General features: G+C 38.4%; 1 protein-coding gene across 6 annotated transcripts in view; it reads left to right on the forward strand.

Annotated features, from left to right (window-relative positions):
* The window catches only part of EXOC6 (exocyst complex component 6), a 193,197-nt gene that overhangs the window by 140,849 nt on the left and 33,852 nt on the right, over nt 1-18,496 (forward strand). For 5 of the 6 annotated variants that reach the window (XM_089897932.1, XM_022569330.3, XM_089897937.1 and 2 more), the window contains one exon: nt 16,489-16,562. The exons of the other annotated variant lie outside the window; for it this stretch is intronic. In XM_089897932.1, the coding sequence (XP_089754058.1) occupies nt 16,489-16,562 (74 nt within the window). The remainder of the gene's footprint in view (nt 1-16,488; nt 16,563-18,496) is intronic. 6 annotated transcript variants of the gene reach the window in all.

The raw sequence follows: 18,496 nt of genomic DNA on the forward strand, positions 1-18,496 counted from the left end.
TCCTTTATTCCTTCTTTTGGTCATTCTTGTCTTCTTGCCAGGACTCTCCTGAGGTTTGTAGTAAGTGAATGAAATGATTCCAAGTTTGTCGTTCTTACTTTCCTGTAAATAACTTTTCAGATACCTGCTAAAGAATAATCTTAGGACCCTGCATTCCAAGTGAAGCTTCTTTTATATTCTGAAATTTTGATTCTCTTTCCCAAAGAATTTCTCAAGTCTTTACCTTTACCATTGTTTTTCACTTTATTTTCTTTAGGTGACAAGTTAGCAGATTCCATAATCTAATGTTGACATTAGCCAGTCATCTTCAAAATTGAATGTGCTATTTAGTTATTCGCCTTGTTATATATACTTCTAGATGTAGGTTACCCTTATACAGAACATGAGTTTATGGAACAATTTTTTGCATTACTTTCAAATGAATGGTACACTGATTAAATGATAAAAATCCCTGGTTGACAGTTTAGTCAGGCACCACTGTTGATAAATTGAAAATCAGTGGGGCACAAGAAGGATTATAAAATATTTATTTGGGCAGATTTTGCAATAATATATTTTCTGTGAAAGACGTTAAAAAATTAAATGTCAGTGGCTTTCACCTGAAGCAGGAGTGACAGATTTTTTTTTCAACAAATAAAAAATATTTGTCTGCTTCTATATATATCAAGATCAATTGTTTATTACACAAAAAAAGAAATGCAAAGTTTTAAAAAACCCACCTATTTCCTTCAAAAAAAAGAGAAATACTGATCTACAAAGCAAAAGAAAGATAGTTTTTCCCTAGGGAAGAGGATTCATTTTCTTTTCCTAGAAAGCATTTCTAATTTTCTCTAATTAGAAAACCTTTATATATTTCTTTCTCAAAATAAAACTATCGTTTACAAAATGATATTTATCTTGTATTTACAAAAATACTTACCAAAAAGCACTTTTTTTTTTTTTTTTTTTTGCTGTACGCGGGCCTCTCACTGTTGTGGCCTCTCCCGTTGCAGAGCACAGGCTCCGGACGCGCAGGCTCAGCGGCCATGGCTCACGGGCCCAGCTGCTCCACGGCACGTGGGATCTTCCCGGACCAGGGCACGAACCCGTGTCCCCTGCATTGGCAGGCGGACTCTCAACCACTGCGCCACCAGGGAAGCCCCAAAAAGCACTTTTTAAAATGTTTCTAACTCAAAGTAATTGTTAATTCATTCTACAAATAATTTGAAACTGATTTCTTAAAGTTCTTTAAAAGTTATCTTACGAGGGAATTCCCTGGCAGTCCAGTGGTTAGGATTCCGCGATTTCATTACAAGGGCCTGGGTTCGATCCCTGGTAGGGACTTAAGATCCCACAAGCTGTGCCGCACGCCAAAAGAAAAAAAAAAGTTGTCTTATGAGATCATTTCAGTATGATAATGTTTATGTAAACATTTTACATAAATATTGCTTGAGGGTGGTTGAGCCCTTTATTGGTATTTGGTTGTGTCTTCTCAATTAGATATTTTTGTTAAAAAATGGAAATTACTGTTTGGTTAGGCAGCTTCAGGTACCTAGAGATTTTCTCTGTCCTCTTACCTCTCCATGAAGAGTAAGCCTAACTATACTTAGAGAAAGGCACAAAAAACACAAAACTTTGCCTCTCTGTTACATCATAGGACAGTTTCTCCCTTTAGTTACTTATTTGGGTGGAGTTACTGAAGGTTGCTTTTAAGATGTTGATGTTTTCTTAAAAGACTAATCTCTTGGAAGAGATTATTCCTAAGTATAAGGTATAACTCAGTTAAAGATGTCTGGGGTCAAGTACAAGAGGAATAAACCCTAGCCTGATGGGGGCCAAGGTTCTGGTACTATAGATATGGAAAGGGAGAAACCAGGACTCAAAGACAAACCACAAAAGATAACTCAGCTTCCTATAAGATTATGGCTGTGGTTGGCTCTGCTCCTTAATTTTTATCAAATATTACTTAATCATTACTTAATACAGTATCACGCATTCAGTACTCACTGAACAAATAAAAATTGACATTACATTTTTTTTTTTCCCCATTGGCCACACCACGAGGCTTGTGGGATCTTAGTTACCCAACCAAGGATCAAACCTGGGCCCCTGGCATTGGAAGCTCAGAGTCCTAACCACTGGACCACCAGGGAATTCCCTGACATTACATTTTTCATGTCTATTCCACTCTCTTTCTGGTGCAAAAGAATTATCTACTCCCCAACTCATGACTTTTAGTGATTGATATATAAATCACTTAAAAATGAAACTTAGCTTTCTCTAATAATATGTTCAGAGAATTTTAGTTTTCATCCCCTTTTTTTTTGGCCACGCCACGCAGCTTGCAGGGTCTTAGTTCCCTGACCAGGGATCGAACCTGTGCCCCCTGTAAAGGAAGCATGCAATCCTAACCTCTGGACTGCCAGGGAATTCCCTTCATCCCTATTTTAAATAGTGTTTTTGTTTTTTTGTTTTTTAATCTGGAAGAAAGCAATTTTTTAAAATACAAGGTTTATTTTCAGTATTAATGCTGTGTGTATGCTTTCTACACATTGGGGCAGAGAAAGGAGAAGAAAGGGAGACAGGAAGAGGAATTTGGCTAGGTAAGAGGAAGGCTAGAATGTATGGTAAATTTGTGAAGAGAAGGAATCTGGATGCCTTAAGAATCAACTGGGATATGGAGAAAACAGGCAGATAGTTCAGATGTAGAATCCTGGAAACTAAACAACCATTGAGTTTCACCACCCACCTAGTAGGACATACTCACATACTCCTCTACCTTGAAACACACTCTAAAATAACCCCATCAAGTAGTTGTCCAGCTATTCCTTGAACATTTAATTTGGGAGATTAACTACTCTTCAGAAAATGAGTTTGCATTTAATATATTACTCTGTCAATTTCTCACATTGAGTTGCAGTTGTTTTTTCTAAACTTCTCCTAATGTACCTAGTTCTGCGTTAGGGCTAGAGTCACCACTAGTCCATATTGTGCCTTTGTGCAAATTAGAAAAGATATTCCCACTGAAGGGAAAAAGTCCTCCAGTGTTGTCCCCTTTCTATGAATTAGAAAAAAGTTTACCCTTTTTCCAGCTGGACACCCCCACCAAGGCACATGACTTATCAAGTGAAATGTGAGCTAGATTTCAGCCCCTGTTCCCTCCCCACTCCTCTCCTCAGCTGGGCACCTGTGTATAGTAAGCAGTCTGATAACTACAGGTGGCAGTTCCACTTAGGATCATATAGAGAAAACCTAGTCTTCATCCACAAGCCAATTATATGAAAACTGCTCTCATATCTTTCTGAATCTTCTGAAGACCAGAGATAAACAATTCCTCTTACTGTTCTCATGTGATAATGATTTTAGGTCCAAAGCTCTTCTTTGAACAAACTGGTTTGACTGCCTTCTGTTTAATGTCTGACACCCAAAATTGAATACAGAGATACCCAGGTGTGATGGAACCAGTATAATATGTAGTTGGACTATCAAATACATTGTTCCATATTTTGTACTTTATTAGTAAAATCCAAACTGTTATTACCTTTTTTGGTTACCAGAGTATACTCTCGAATCATTGAAGCTGTAGCATTCTAAAATCTCTTTATCTTTCTCTTTTTTTGTGTGTGATTGTCAAGCTTTGTTTTTCTTATACTTGTATGATTAGTTTTTGTTTTAGGATTTTAAGATTATCCCTATTAAATTTTATTTTAAGATTTGTCCCACAGCTAGCCTATTGAGATCTTTTTATATCAAAATTTAATATCATCTGCAGGTTTGTAATCATGCTTTTATTTAACAAGGTCATTAGCAAAATGTTGAACAAAACCTGATATCTGTATCCTGATATATAGTACATCAGTGATTCTCAAAACATGGTTCCCAGATGAGCAGCAACAGTATCATCTGGGAACTTATTAGCAGTGTGAATTCTTGTTTTATTTTATTTTATTTGTTTATTTTCTTTATTTTTTTAAGCTGCATTGGGTCTTAGTTGCAGCATGCGGGATCTTTTGTTTGTGGCGCATGGGCTTCTCTCTAGTTGTGGCATATGGGTTTTCTCTTCTCTAGTTGTGGCGCGCGGGCTCCAGTACACATGGGCTCTGTAGTTGTGGCGCACGGGCTCCAGAGCACGTGGGCTCTGTAGTTTGCGGCACTCAGGCTCCCTCATTGATGTGCGCAAGTTCAGTAGTCGTGGTGCGCGTGCGCGGGCTTAATTGCCCTGTGGCGCGTGGGATCTTAGTTCCCCGACCAGGGATCAAACCCGCGTCCCTTGCACTGGAAGGTGGATTCTTTACCACTGTACCACCAGGGAAGTCCCAGCGATGTAAATTCTTGAACCCCACCTGCTGAATTGCGAATTCTGGGCATAGGACATAGCAATTTCTTTTTGAGTCGGCCTTTCAGGTGATACTGATGCACAGTAAAGTTTGAGAACCACAACATTACACGGGTCTATCTATTCATATTGACTTAGATCCATTATTCAAAATCTTGGGTATCTTTGGATTTCTTCAGCCAGTTGCTAATTCCCTAGTTGAATCTAATTCATAGTTTTGAATCTAAATCATAGCTCAAAGTTATGAGCAACTTTGCCAGATGCCTTGCTGGTATATAGGGATAATAATGGCCGTTGAATTTTCCTCATCTACCAGTCTAATTAGTTTTTCAAAGAAGAAAATGTTACTACTCTGATTCTTCATAAACCCATATTGATTCATAGTAATTACTTTCCCTTCAAGAGGCTCAGAAACTATTACTTAAAAGTCTGTGACCAGGGACTTCCCTGGTGGCACTTATACTTGTAACCCAGTGGTTAAGAATCCGCCTGCCAATGCAGGCGACACAGGTTTGAGCCCTGGTCCGGGAAGATCCCACATGCCGCAGAGCAAGTAAGCCCGTGTGCCACAACTACTGAGCCTGTGCTCTAAATCCCGCGAGCCACAACTACTGAGCCCACGTGCCGCAACTACTGAAGCCTGCACACCTAGAGCCCATACTCCGCAAAAAGAGAGGCCACTGCAATGAGAAGCACGCGCACTGCAGCGAAGAGTAGCCCCTGTTCGCCTCAACTAGAGAAAGCCCCCGTGCAGCAACAAAGATCCAACGCAGCCAAAAAAAAAAAAACGTCTGTGACTGGTTTGTGGGATTAACATAAAATCCTACTAGTCTGTTTTACACTAGTAAGAAATCCAGAGTCCAAGGAAGTTAGATAGCAGAGATCAGGAACTAGATACCAAAAATGACCAAAGATCTTGGGTAACTCAAGAAAGGCTTAAGTCAAAGAACTTAAGCAATAAGAGGCTAACATCAAATATAAGCATCAAGAATGGCCTTAATTCTGAATTAAATTTTATAATTTGGTTTGATTATTTTTCCATCCTCATTACTTTGTAAAAACATTATGCATATATTTCCTAGGCCTTAAAATGTCAGTCTGCAGGTAGAAACAAATAGCACAACCAGCTGAAGTTGGGGAGGTAGAAAGTTAAGAATAGTTCAGTTCCTCATATCATTCAGCCATGTGCTTTTAGTTTTTGTTTTTTTCTGGTAGTGAAAGAATTAGCACTGATCCATCTATGTAGTCACTTTTTCTTTTTTTTTTGCGGTACGCGGGCCTCTCACTGCCGTGGCCTCTGCCACGGACCGGGGATTGAACCTGTTGCGGAGCACGGGCTCCGGACGCGCAGGCTCAGCGGCCATGGCTCACGGGCCTAGCCACTGCGCGGCATGTGGGATCCTTCTGGACCGGGGCATGAACCCGTGTCCCCTGCATTGGCAGGCGGACTCTCAACCACTGTGCCACCAGGGAAGCCCCTGTACCCACTTATTTTTTCAAACAATGTGTGCCCTTTTCCGTGGTATTCCTTGTGACACACATACTTATGAGTTAAATTGGCTTGAGCTCAAATTTCAGTCTGTACCTGAATTTTTTCCATGTAGAGTCAACTGATTTGTAGGGAAGATTCATTTATTCAGATGTTTAATGGGAACCTACTACCTGTTATTACTGGGAAATCAAAGATGAATCAGGTTTCAAAGATCTCACATACTAGATGGGGAGGAAACAAACATGTAAATGACTGTAGTAGAACATAAATTCTTTATAGAAGTATGTATCACTTGTAGAGAAGGTTAGGCATGTATTAATCCTACATGGGGTTGAAAAGATTGACTATCAGAAGTGAAATTTGAGTCTTAAAGGATGAGTCAGGTTTCATCAAAAGCAAGGAAGGGCATTCTGAGCAGAGGGAATGGCATAGGCAAAAGTGCTGTGATGAGAGAATGCTTAGGGAATCTTCATACGGTCTTGTATAGCTAGACTACAAGATGCATGATTGAGAGTGTTGAAAGATATGGCTGAGAAAAGTTAGACTTCTGAATGCTTGGACTTTATTTAATAAGCAATAGAGATCCATTGAAGCTTTTTAATCAGGACCATGACATTATGAAGTCTGTATTATAGAAAGTTAACTCTGTGTCATGTGGAAATTGAACTGAAATGAGAGAGGTACTACAAGTAGGAAGACCTGTTAAAAGACTATTGAACTTTTTCCTGTGAAGGATAGAAAGAGCTTGACTTTGGGCAGTGGGAATGAAGAGAAGAAGATGGATTTCAGACATTTTAAAAGGAGGAGGAGGGAATACATAAAATTAGTGAATGAGTAAATTTGATATGATTTAGGTGGTTAGAGTCAGAGACTCACATAGTAGAAGAGACCCAAGAATACATCCCATGGTTGGGGTGGGTGGTATGAAGAGGGAAAAAAAGAAAGAGAAAAGGAGAGGAAGGTGAAGAGGAGAGAGGAAAGAGAAGAGATTTAATCATCTAGGATAGATAGTTAAATTCAACATAGAATTTATAATTGTCAGCACCCAATGCAGAATGCTATGCTTAGAGTATTTGTTGCATAAATGAACAAATTAACAAATCAGGAAGTCTCTATAATCTACATTTGCTTTTCTAGAGTTCTCCTAACTTTGTTATCAAAAAGTTAAGGCCAGGAACTTTCCTGGCAGGTCCAGTGGTTAAGACTCCACACTTCCACTGCAGGGGGCACGGGTTCGATCCTTGGTCAGGGGGAACTAAGCTCCTGCATGCTTCGTGGCGCAGCCATACATACATACATACATGCAGCCATACATACATACATACATACATACATACATAAAATGCTGCCTCTTTAAAAAAAAAAGGTTAAGGCCAATTGATGCTGCTGTAATTTTTTTCAAGACCATTCAACTTCTTGATATAGATATAACTGATCATTTATAAAAATTCTTCACATATTTGATGACTATGTTTATTTTTATAAATTTATTTTATTTACTTTTGGCTGTGTTGGGTCTTCATTGCTGCGCGTGGGCTTTCTGTAGTTGCGGTGAGCGGGGCCTACTCTTCATTGTGGTGCGTGGGCTTCTCATTGCGGTGGCTTCTCTTGTTGTGGAGCACGGGCTCTAGGCGCGCGGGCATCAGTAGTTGTGGCATGTCAGCTTAGTAGTTGTGGTGCACGGGCTTAGTTGCTCCGTGGCATGTGGGATCTTCCTGGACCGGGGATCAAACCTGTGTCCTGCATTGGCAGGCACATTCTTAACCACTGCGCCACCAGGGAAGTCCCAGAAATAGTAAAATTTAAGGCGAAGAAGAGTATGGTACTTTAGAGTCATGCATTAATTCCTTCATATCTACCAAGTACTTGGCATTTAGGGGATACAGTGGTAAACAAAACAGAAAAAGCCCCTAACCCTCTTTGGGTTTAGGCCCAGTGGGGAGGCATTCATTATATGACTGCACTAATACATATGATTATAAGTTGTTAAATTCTAGAAAAGTAGATGGTACTGTGACAGAGTATAAGAAGCAGACCTAATTTAGATAAAAAGTTGTACTGATTGAGAATATTAGGTAGGGCTTATGCATGAATGAAGTAGACATTTTTGGTTAACTTGACCATAACCAATAATACTACTATAACTGTGTGGTTGGAGAAGTCAGGAAGGCATTCCATGCGGAATTGCAAACGTAGCCCCTGCCCCCCCACAAAGCTACATTGAACCTTTAATCCTGTTACAGATTTTGTATAAGTTTAAGAGAAATCACTTCTTGGAGGAGCATTTGCCAAGCTTGGCATAAAGCTGATGTTCTAAATCTGTGTATGTGCTTTTGTTTTATTAAGCACCTCATATATTGGGTCGCATCAGAAGGCACCTTACAAATGCAACAGTATAGAGGAAAAAATAAAAGTGTCTTCTTAAGTTCCTATAAAGGTATCAGAAATCCTTCACATCCCTAACAAAATAACATTTCCAAAGCATCAGGCAATCAGAAGGATTTGAGATACCCAGAATAGGTCTAGAAGGTACTTTTTCATATATTCGACACAAATACCTAATTGAGGTTATTGACTCCTAAGAGTCTAACATCCTAAATTCATAAGCACTAGAAAAGCTCCAGGTTGAAGAGCAATGGTACCTTTTTCAGTGATGATTTATTGAGAAATAGGTGAATCTCTAGGTTTGAAGGCCTTGGTCTTTTTGCAATTGGATAAAGGCTTAGCCCACCTCAAAAAAAAAAAAAGAAAGAAAGAAAGAAAGAAAGTCTCTATAGATTTTTTTGTATGTATATGGCTATGACCCCAGGGCCTCTAATTCTAGCCTTGAAAAAGGTCCATACCCCAAAATAAAAGGGTTCAAGCAAAATCATGTCGATGGTATGAGAGGATATTTGTCTTTTATTTTTTTTTAAGTAAGCTGGATGCTCTTTTATTTTTTGCCTACTTGAATTTGTTCTGGTTTTAATGGCATTTACGGTATCAAATTTAGGCTGCTTTGCTCCTTTTCCAAGAAAGGGAGAGGAATAGATACTACCTTATATAAGAGTGGGGTGATGAATGTAGAGGGGCAGTTGGTTCTAGAGGCTTGCATTCCACTGCTACCAACCACATGTAACAGAATTTAACAGTCAAGAATTCTAACAAGACCCCTGACTCCCAGGCATGAGTTCTTCACTACCAGAAAAACCACTAGATGGTGCTCTTCGTCATCGCTTCTAATGACACATCTGGTCCACATAGAATACGTTGCCGAGCCAAAATTTGGGTTCTAACTAGCCAATTTAAATCTTCAGATCTAGTAAGAAATGGAATTATGAGAAATCTTTTCAATATGAAGACTGTTTTTATTTACAGTCAGTCATTTATTTATTTATGAAATCATTCCATTTTATATGTCCTTGCCTTGTCATCCACAAGCAGTCTTGAGAGTTTATTTAGCCTAGCCTCCTCACCCTCTTTTTCAATCTTTTGATCTATTTACTCTTCTTATTCCATGGGCATTTTTTCTTCTACTTCCCAATTCTTCCTACCCTGTGTAAATGTTTCCCAAATAATCCACCTTACAGTAAAAATAACTGTCTGCCTAGGACAGGATTGTTCAAGGACTTATTCCCTCTGCATTTAATTTCAGAGGTTTATATTTTCATGCCAGGATAAATACTTATAGCCTGACTTCTTAGCCATCTTTGTTCCCCCCATACAAATCCTGTACATCTGTGCATAGATCCTGAGGGCAGGAAGGGCATATTTTCCTGCTTAAAGTTTTGTTAGATTTACAAATAATTCATGTTTTTGCCTATAGATACTCTGTTCTCTTAAAACGTCATAGATTGCCAATTTGGAAGGGGTTTCTTTTGTCATTATAATCACAGCTTCTACAGTATGTATTAATTTTAACTTCCAGTTTTATCTAAATTAATTCAATCTTATCTTCTTCTCAGTTAAACTGATACAGCAAAAATTTACCTTCCCAATAAGGTGATGCCTTTCCCTCTACCCCCCTCTCTAATGTTATTTTATTTATTTTTAATTTTTAAATTTTTTAAATTTAAAATCTAATTAATTAATTAATTATTTTTTTGGCTGTGTTGGGTCTGTTGCTGCACGTGGGCTTTCTCTAGTTGCAGTGAGCGGGGGCTACTCTTCGTTGCGGTTCACGGGCTTCTTATTGTGGTGGCTTCTCGTCGCGCAGCACAGGCTCTAGGTGTGCAGGCTTCAGTAGTTGCAGCACGTGGGCTCAGTAGGTGTGGCTCGTGGGCTCTTGAGCACAGGCTCAGTAGTTGTGGCACAAAGCCCTAGTTGTTCTGCAGCATGTGGGGTCTTCCTGGACCAGGGCTCGAACCCATGTCCCCTGCATTGGCAGGCGGATTCTTGACCACTGTGCCATCAGGGAAGTCCCTCTAATGTTACTTTAGAGTATTTTTAAACTTGGAATCATTATTATTAAGTTCTATATTCTAGCAAGAAATAAGAGGAAATGAATATGTCATGAAGCTATTTTATTTTAAAAAAGAAATGGTCAGGGCTTCCCTGGTGGCTCAGTGGTTAAGAATCCGCCTGCCAATTCAGTGGACATGGGTTCAATCCCTGGTCTGGGAAGATCCCACATGCCGTGGGGCAACTAAACCTGTGCGCCACAACTACTGAGCCTGCGCTCTAGAGCCCGTGAGCCACAACCACTGAGCCTGCATGCTACAACTACGGAAGCCCGCACACCTAGGGCCCATGCTCTGCAACAAAGAGAAGCCACTGCAATGAGAAGCCCGTGCACCACAACGAAGAGTAGCCCCTGCTCACCGCAACTAGAGAAAGCCCGTGCACAGCAATGAAGACCCAACGCAGCCAAAAATAAATAAAATAAAATAAAATAATTTATTTAAAAAAAAAGAGTATTTTTAAACTTGGAATCATTATTATTAAGTTCCATATTCTAGCAAAAAATAAGAGGAAATGAATATATCATGAAGCTATTTTATTTTAAAAAAGAAATGGTCAGGGCTTCCCTGGTGGCGCAGTGGTTAAGAATCCGCCTGCCAATGCAGGGGACACGGGTTTGAGCCCTGGTCCAGGAAGATCCCACATGCCGCGGAGCAACTAAGCCCATGCGCCATAACTACTGAGCCTACGCTGTAGAGTCCCCCTGCCACAACTACTGAAGCTTGCTTGCCTAGAGCCCGTGCTCCACAAGAGAAGCCACCACAATGAGAAGCTCGCGCACCACAACAAAGAGTAGCCCCCGCTCACTGCAACTAGAGAAAGCCCGCACACAGCAACGAAGACACAATCCAGACAAAAATAAAATAAATTTATGAAAAAAAAAAAAACAGTCAAATAGGAGGCACTAAGAGAAAAAAACCCAAAGATTTTGACCTCCTTTAAGAAAAAAAAGAAAAAAACTTTAGAAAGCCTGGAAACTATTTTAATTTTTTAAAATTTATTTATTTTTAACACTATTTTTTAAATAACTTTATTTATTTTTGGCTGTGCTGGGTATTCGTTGTTGCACGCAGGCTTTCTTTTTAGCTGCAGCGAGTGGGGTCTACTCTTCGTTCCGGTGTGCAGGCCTCTCATTGCGGTGGCTTCTCTTGTTGTGGAATGTGGGCTCTAGGGGCACAGGCTTCAGTAGTTGCAGCACACGGGCTCAGTAGTTGTGGCTCGCGGGCTCTAGAGCACAGACTCAGTAGTTGTGGACATGGGCCCAGCTGCTCTGCGGCACGTGAGATCTTCCCAGACCAGGGCTCGAACCTGTGTCCCCTGCACTGGCAGGCGGACTCTTAACCACTGCGCCACCAGGGAAGCCCTGGAAACTATTTTTAAATATCTTATTGAAAGACCAAGATCAATGTGTGTTTTTAAAAACTATCCTTGGGCTTCCCTGGTGGTGCAGTGGTTGAGAGTCCGCCTGCCGATGCAGGGGACACAGGTTCGTGCCCTGGTCCGGGAAGATCCCACATGCCGCAGAGTGGCTAGGCCCGTGAGCCATGGCCGCTGAGCCTGCGCGTCCGGAGCCTGTGCTCCACAATGGGAGAGGCCACAACAGTGAAAGGCCCGTGTACCGCAAAAACAAACAAACAAACAAACAAAAAAACCAAAAAAACTATCCTTAATGGCATGACTGAATGACAAAGATATCATATTAGGGAGTAGGTGTTATTAAATAAAAATAATAAAAAGTTGGCCCAAGGGAGGAGAACAAAGAAACCCCAAAATATGACAAATCATATAAAATTGAGAATCTGCTTGAGCCAAGAAGGAATCTGAAGACAAACATAAGCTATTCCAAAAATCAGTCATCAATTCTTTAAAAAGTTCAGATTGAAATCTACCTCTAGAATTATTGGGACCATATTAGTATAAATGAATTATTTGTATTATTATTTATTCATTCAACGCATTTACTGAATATCTCTTGTACACCAGGCACAGAGTATGTAAAGGTTAAAAAAAAAAATCTCTATTTCCTGTGAGCTTCGTGTTTAGTGGAAGAACTCACAATTTAGTTTCGGCTGAAGGAAACATTTGGAGTATTCTTACCCACACTCAGTTATTTTGAAATAAATACACTAAATATGCACAGAATGTTCTAGATTTACACTGTCTAGTAGTCATATGCGACTATTCAATTAAAATTAAATAAAACTAAGAATTCAGTTCAGCTCAGATATAGAACATTTCTATTACTGGAGAAAGTTCTGTTGGACAACATCATTCTAGATCTAATCAATAAGCTAGAGAATGTATCAATTACCAGGATTGGATGGCATCCCCTTAGAATTTATTTGTTCATTTGTTCAATTTTCCTTCATTCACTTAAGAAACTTTTATTGCCTACTCATTATGTATCAGGCATTATACTAGGTGATCGGGATATAAAAATGGAAGTATATTTCCTGCCCTCAGGGAGTTCATGGTCTGGTGGGAAAACCCAGACAGATAAACAATTATAAGATAGCAAAATGGGTAGTATAGTTAGGCTGTGTACAGAAGTTGCAGGGAGATCACAGAGGAGGGACCTAACCCAGGCTCCAGGGTAATGGAAGTCTTCCACAGAAGATGTAGATTGAATGGAAGGATAAGTAAGAGTTACCCAGTGGAAAAGAAGAGGAAGGATGCTCCAGGCAGAAGGATCAAAGGTACTTGGTAAGAGACTGTGGCATATACAAGGAAGTGCAGGTGGTTTGGAATGGAAGGAGTTTAAGGTGCCCCTAGGAAGGTGGTAAGAGATGAGGCTAGAGAGATAGACAAAGGCCAGGTTATAAAGGATCTTACTTGTCCTGCTTTATTGTGAAGGTGATGGGGAACCATTGAAAGGTGTTAAACTGTGAAGTGGCATAAATCACATTTACATCTTACTGGGAGAAGTAGATGGAAAGGTGGCACACAAGAAGCAGAGAGACCAGATAGGAATGTATTTTAGTAATGTAAGCAAGAAATGATGATAGCTTGAACTGAGGTAGAGACAGATTCAGACTGAAGATATTGTAGAGGATAAAACCAACAGGATTGACTACATTTGAGTTTTAAAGAAGTAAAGGAAAAAATATGAAGCCTCCTATCCCTAAAAAATATTTGAGAAAAGACTTGAGAGCTATAAACTAGTGAATTTCACTTCCATATTGGTTAGGTTCTTAGAAGAGATGGCATAAAAGATGAGAGGTTGAATACTTAATCAGATTCTGGATCAATGAATTGAATGTCAGGAAAATCTAAATTAGCTATGTGATCTGGGCAAATCACTTCAATTTTAATTTTTCTGCCCTATAAAATGAAGAACTTGGTGAGTTTTAAACGGAGCCTTCAGAGCACTGTTGGAGATATTTCAAAGGGGGGTGTCTCTTCTAGCTGCAAGATTTTGTGATCCATCATCTGCATGCCCTGTTTACTAAGGTAAATTATTATGATTAAGAGAAAGTGCTTTGTAAGCTATAAAGTGCTATATAAGTTTATGGTACTATTATAATTTTGACTCTAAGCTCTTTGGATTAATGCCAAGCAATGGGGCTTATTAAACTATAGTATCTTAAATAGGAACTGAGAGAGAAGAAAAATGACAGATTATTTTCAGTGTAGAAAAATTCTGGAAGATTAAGTGCATAATAATCGAAGTATAATTGAAATTGAGCTGATTTTTATGCCTGATATGTAAAGTAAGTCTCTCTGTATTATAGGAAGTCTTTATGTGTGTATGTATATGTGGTGATGGTAGAAGCTGAGCTAACATATACAGCCTTGATTAGAGACCATTAAGGAATTCATAGTTAATTGTTACTTGGAAACAGTAGCCTGAGACTTGCCACGAAAGCCAATGATATGCTGGATGGTCTTAAGAAAAGTACTTTTTAGATTAAAAAAAAAATCTTTACTTTTAATAAGCTATTAGAATTTTGCTTGTTATTTTTCAATTAAGATCTCATGTTACTAAAAAGAGGCAATTCAATTATCTGGGCAATGGTAGGGGGTGATGGAGTTGCCACAGTATGAAAGTATTCTACTTTTCATTGTATGAAAAGACAGTGATGTGAGTAAATTATAGTAAACAATGAAAAATATGGTTAGATTTGCTGAATGAATCTTAGTTTTCTGGAAATAGGGGGCCTGAGAAAGGCGAATGTAGTCACCTATCTAATGGCCATAGCTACTTAGTACCCAGCAGAGAACCAAGAAGTAAGGAGGAAAATGGTGTAACTGAGTAACTGAAAGGTACATTTACTCAAAGGCATATATAAACTCATTCACCTACTTGTGGGAGAGGCCCATGCTCAGGCTGTATTTGCTCTTACTTTAGATACTATTCTAGCTTACCTACCTGCTCAAGAAGATTAAAGATAACATAATAAGAGATGAGTGAGAGAGGAGGGAGTAAGAATTTATGTTAAACCTGTAAGAGAGAAGGCAGAAAAATTATTAAAGATAGACACAAGAACTCAAACAACACAGCATTCTGAGCTATTTAATGTAATAGAAAACAGCTATTAATACCATAGCAGCCCTGGGAATTTATTGTATAGAATAAAAGTTCTTAATGGTTATCAATGAAGAGAATTAAGAAACGTTTATATAGTGTTTAGTATTCTAAAAAAAAAAGATAGGGAGGGCTTCCCTGGTGGCACAGTGGTTGAGAGTCCGCCTGCCGATGCAGGGGACACGGGTTCGTGCCCCGGTCTGGGAAGATCCCACATGCCGCGGAGCGGCTAGGCCCGTGAGCCATGGCCGCTGAGCCTGCGCGTCCGGAGCCTGTGCTCCTCAACGGGAGAGGCCACAACAGTGAGAGGCCCGCGTACTGCAAAAAAAAAAAAGATAGGGAAAGTATTATGATGCAGTTTAAAATTTTATCAAAAAATGCTTACGATGAAAAAAAGTTTTGATGCTTAAAACAAAAATTATAATTAACTTAAAAGCAACATCAACAAAAAAAACTTAATTTGAATTCTTCATTTTCCAAAAATGCCAAATAAATTAAGCTGTGCTAGGCTTTCATATATTTATTGTTTTTAGATGTTGATTTTTGAGCCTTTCTAAACTATATTTCACGCAGAATATACTAAAGTTAAGAATTATATTTGTTATTCCAAGATCTATATAGGCTAACAATGTAAGTGGTTTCTAAAATACTGGCTCAGATAAATTCACAAATGGAAAATCCATAATACTCTCTAAGAAAACTCATATATTAATGGGGAGGGAGAGTGGTGGCAGGCGTTCATATTCTTACGAGAGAAGCATGTGTGTAAAATGATAGGGTTTTTTTTATGAGCCACAAGGCTTTTGTTTTCAAAATAACTAGTATTGAGATTGTCTTCAACTAACTAAACAAAGCTATGTTACTAGTATTAACTTTTTTTAAGTACAAAAAAGTTGTTGAAAGGGATTCCCTGGTGGTCCATTGGTTAGGATAGGCGCTTTCACTGTGGTGGCCCTGCTTTAAATCCCTGGTTGGGGAACTAAGATCCTGCAAGCCATGCGGTGTGGCCAAAAAAAAAAGTTGTTGAAAAATATCTTTCAAAATATTTTTCATCTAAAGATATTAAGAAATCTGTCTTAAGAAATCTATTTTGTCTTAAGATGTCTTTTAGTTTTTAAAGAGGTGGGATTCCATTATGGAAAAAAATTATTTTAAAAAAATGAACAGGCATTCCTACATCATCCTCATTTTGCTACTTTGAACATTTTACTTGTAAAATGTAAAACTGCATGTAAAACTGACTTCTTACATGGCTGCCTATTATCGCTGTTAGCTAGAGTAGGATTTGTGTAGAGCATACTCTGTAACAAAGCAGATGTTTTGAAATATGTTGACAACCGTGCAATTGGTATAGTTTCAAAATGCTTCTATAATCATTCACTTAAGGCTAAAAAAAGTCAGAAAACTTTTCTTGATTGAAGTATATTACTACCCTTGAACTTTTACAAAAGTTAAATGGATAACCATTTAAAATTTATTGTAATTAAGGATTAGAGTAATTAAATGGCAGATTGGAAGTTTAAAATTATTAAAATATTTGTGGTAATGGATGTGGAGAACATTCTCAGTGGTGAAAATTGAAGGTTATAAATAGTCTTCATTTGAAATGATTACCTGTAAATATTATAATACATTTGTAATGAGTAGAAATTAATTTAGTGGTTAAACCCTTGTATATTTTGCAATCTTGTTTTTATTCTTTTTTTTTTTAAATAGTGTTTGCCAGCTCTGAGCCCGTTCCAGGATTCCAAGGGGATACTCTGCAGCTAGCATTCATTGACCTCAGACAAGTAAGATGTAATAATGTGCTTCTCATTTATTGGTTTCTACTTCTCACCTGTTTTTTTTTTAATGCTACAGGAATGCTTGTTTGCCTTGAAAAAACTTTTCTTTAGAAAAGTGCTTCTTTTTTTTTTTTTGCGGTACGCGGGCCTCTCACTGTTGTGGCCTCTCCCGTTGCGGAGCACAGGCTCTGGACGCACAGGCTCAGCGGCCATGGCTCACGGGCCTAGCCGCTCCACGGCATGTGGGATCTTCCTGGACAGGGGCACCGAAGCCGTGTCCCCTGCATCGGCAGGCGGACTCTCAACCACTGCGCCACCAGAGAAGCCCTAGAAAAGTGCTTCTTTGATAACTGTATTTGGTCCTTCTTTTGAACCTATACCCATTCAGTGTCTCAACTTCATGGGGCATTCTTATTGGTGAATATTTAACTTAGTTATTACTTGCAAAGCACATGAATAAATAAAAACTTTATACTTTGGTTTAATAACACTTGAAGCTTAAGTTATTTCTTAATGATTTCATGGTCGTATATGAAAATTGGTAGTGTAACATTAGTTTTAGGACCCAAGTTAAATGTAAATTATTACAACCTAGAAAGGAACCCCTTGCTTAAAATGTTGTCAGTGTAAAGAATGTTATTTTTATAGTTTTTCTGTATGCTTCCAGAAAGAAGGATAAAACTAATTTTTAAAGGTAATTAATTATACATTTATGTAATTCTTTTCTAGTCACATAACTCTAAGTATAATAACAAATATGATTTTTAAATTTCTTCTATTCAGTTTACTCTTTAACTTCTCTATTGTCATTTTCTTTATTTTCTTCATATTACCTTTTTCCATCTCCCTCATAATTTTGCTTCTTATTCGTTTCTTCCTCTTTCCTCCTCCTCCTTTTTCTTTTTCTTTCTTAATCATAGGATTAAGGAGCTTAATAAAGCTGAGAGGCACAAGAGTGTGGAGGAGGGGTAGATCCAAGTTAGAGGGCTTAGGAGTGCTAGGATCGACAACAGGCGTGACTGCTGCCCTTGGCAAGAAGAACCAAATGGAGATGGAATTAAAAGAAAGTCACTGTGATATCAGTCTATTAATGGTCCCATCCCCTTTGAGGGATGGAGATAACTGGAGATGGGGCTCCACCATTGGTATGAATAGAACTCTTCCACAGTGATGTTTGGAACAGGACCATTGTGAGCAGTTAAAGAGCTCTTATTTTAATAAATGTTTGAACACAGAGCTGCTTTTTCTAATTCCAAGCCAGTGTTCAATAAATATTTATGAAATGCTAAGTATTGATTATTTGGAGAGAGGAGATATGGTTGAAATAGACACAAAAGTAACATAAGAGACAGTTTCATCCTTATGGAGCTTAACAATCCTTTAGAGAAGCACAATACCCACAAACTGGCTAGGAATACTTATAAGACAGTGAGTTGTATGGAAATAACTGGTATTTCAAGTCAAGTTTAGAAGAAAATTGAAAAAGCCGTTCTGTCTCCCAATTATAATCTGTAAAGCACTGAACAACGTATTTATGAAATATTTTCATAACATAAATATGAAATAACCTAAATATTTTTATAACCTAAATACATATGAAAATGTATTCATATTTATTCTGTTTACAATTGGTGCTCATGTATTATGCCAAACAAGAAACACTATTATGAGTGACCTAGATCTACAGATGGTTAGCTTTACTAAGTTAAGGGGAAGATAGTAGAAAATGAAGAAAGTGGATTCTGAACTTCCATTTCAGTTTGTTAGAAGATATTCTTACTATTGAAGGTAGATCCATTTTCTTTACAAGGAGTTATCTCTGTTGCTGTCCTGTTGCCCCTAATAAGATGGTATAGAAAACTGAGTCCTTTACCGAGGTGGAAACAGGTTTGGTGGTATATTCATTTCCAAATTAGGTTATGACCACTTACATGAATATG

Source organism: Delphinapterus leucas, chromosome 16 (genome assembly GCF_059928025.1).
Source record: "Delphinapterus leucas isolate spDelLeu-1000000601 "Yukka" chromosome 16, BTC_Dleu_Yukka2, whole genome shotgun sequence".
Taxonomy (NCBI): domain Eukaryota; kingdom Metazoa; phylum Chordata; class Mammalia; order Artiodactyla; family Monodontidae; genus Delphinapterus; species Delphinapterus leucas.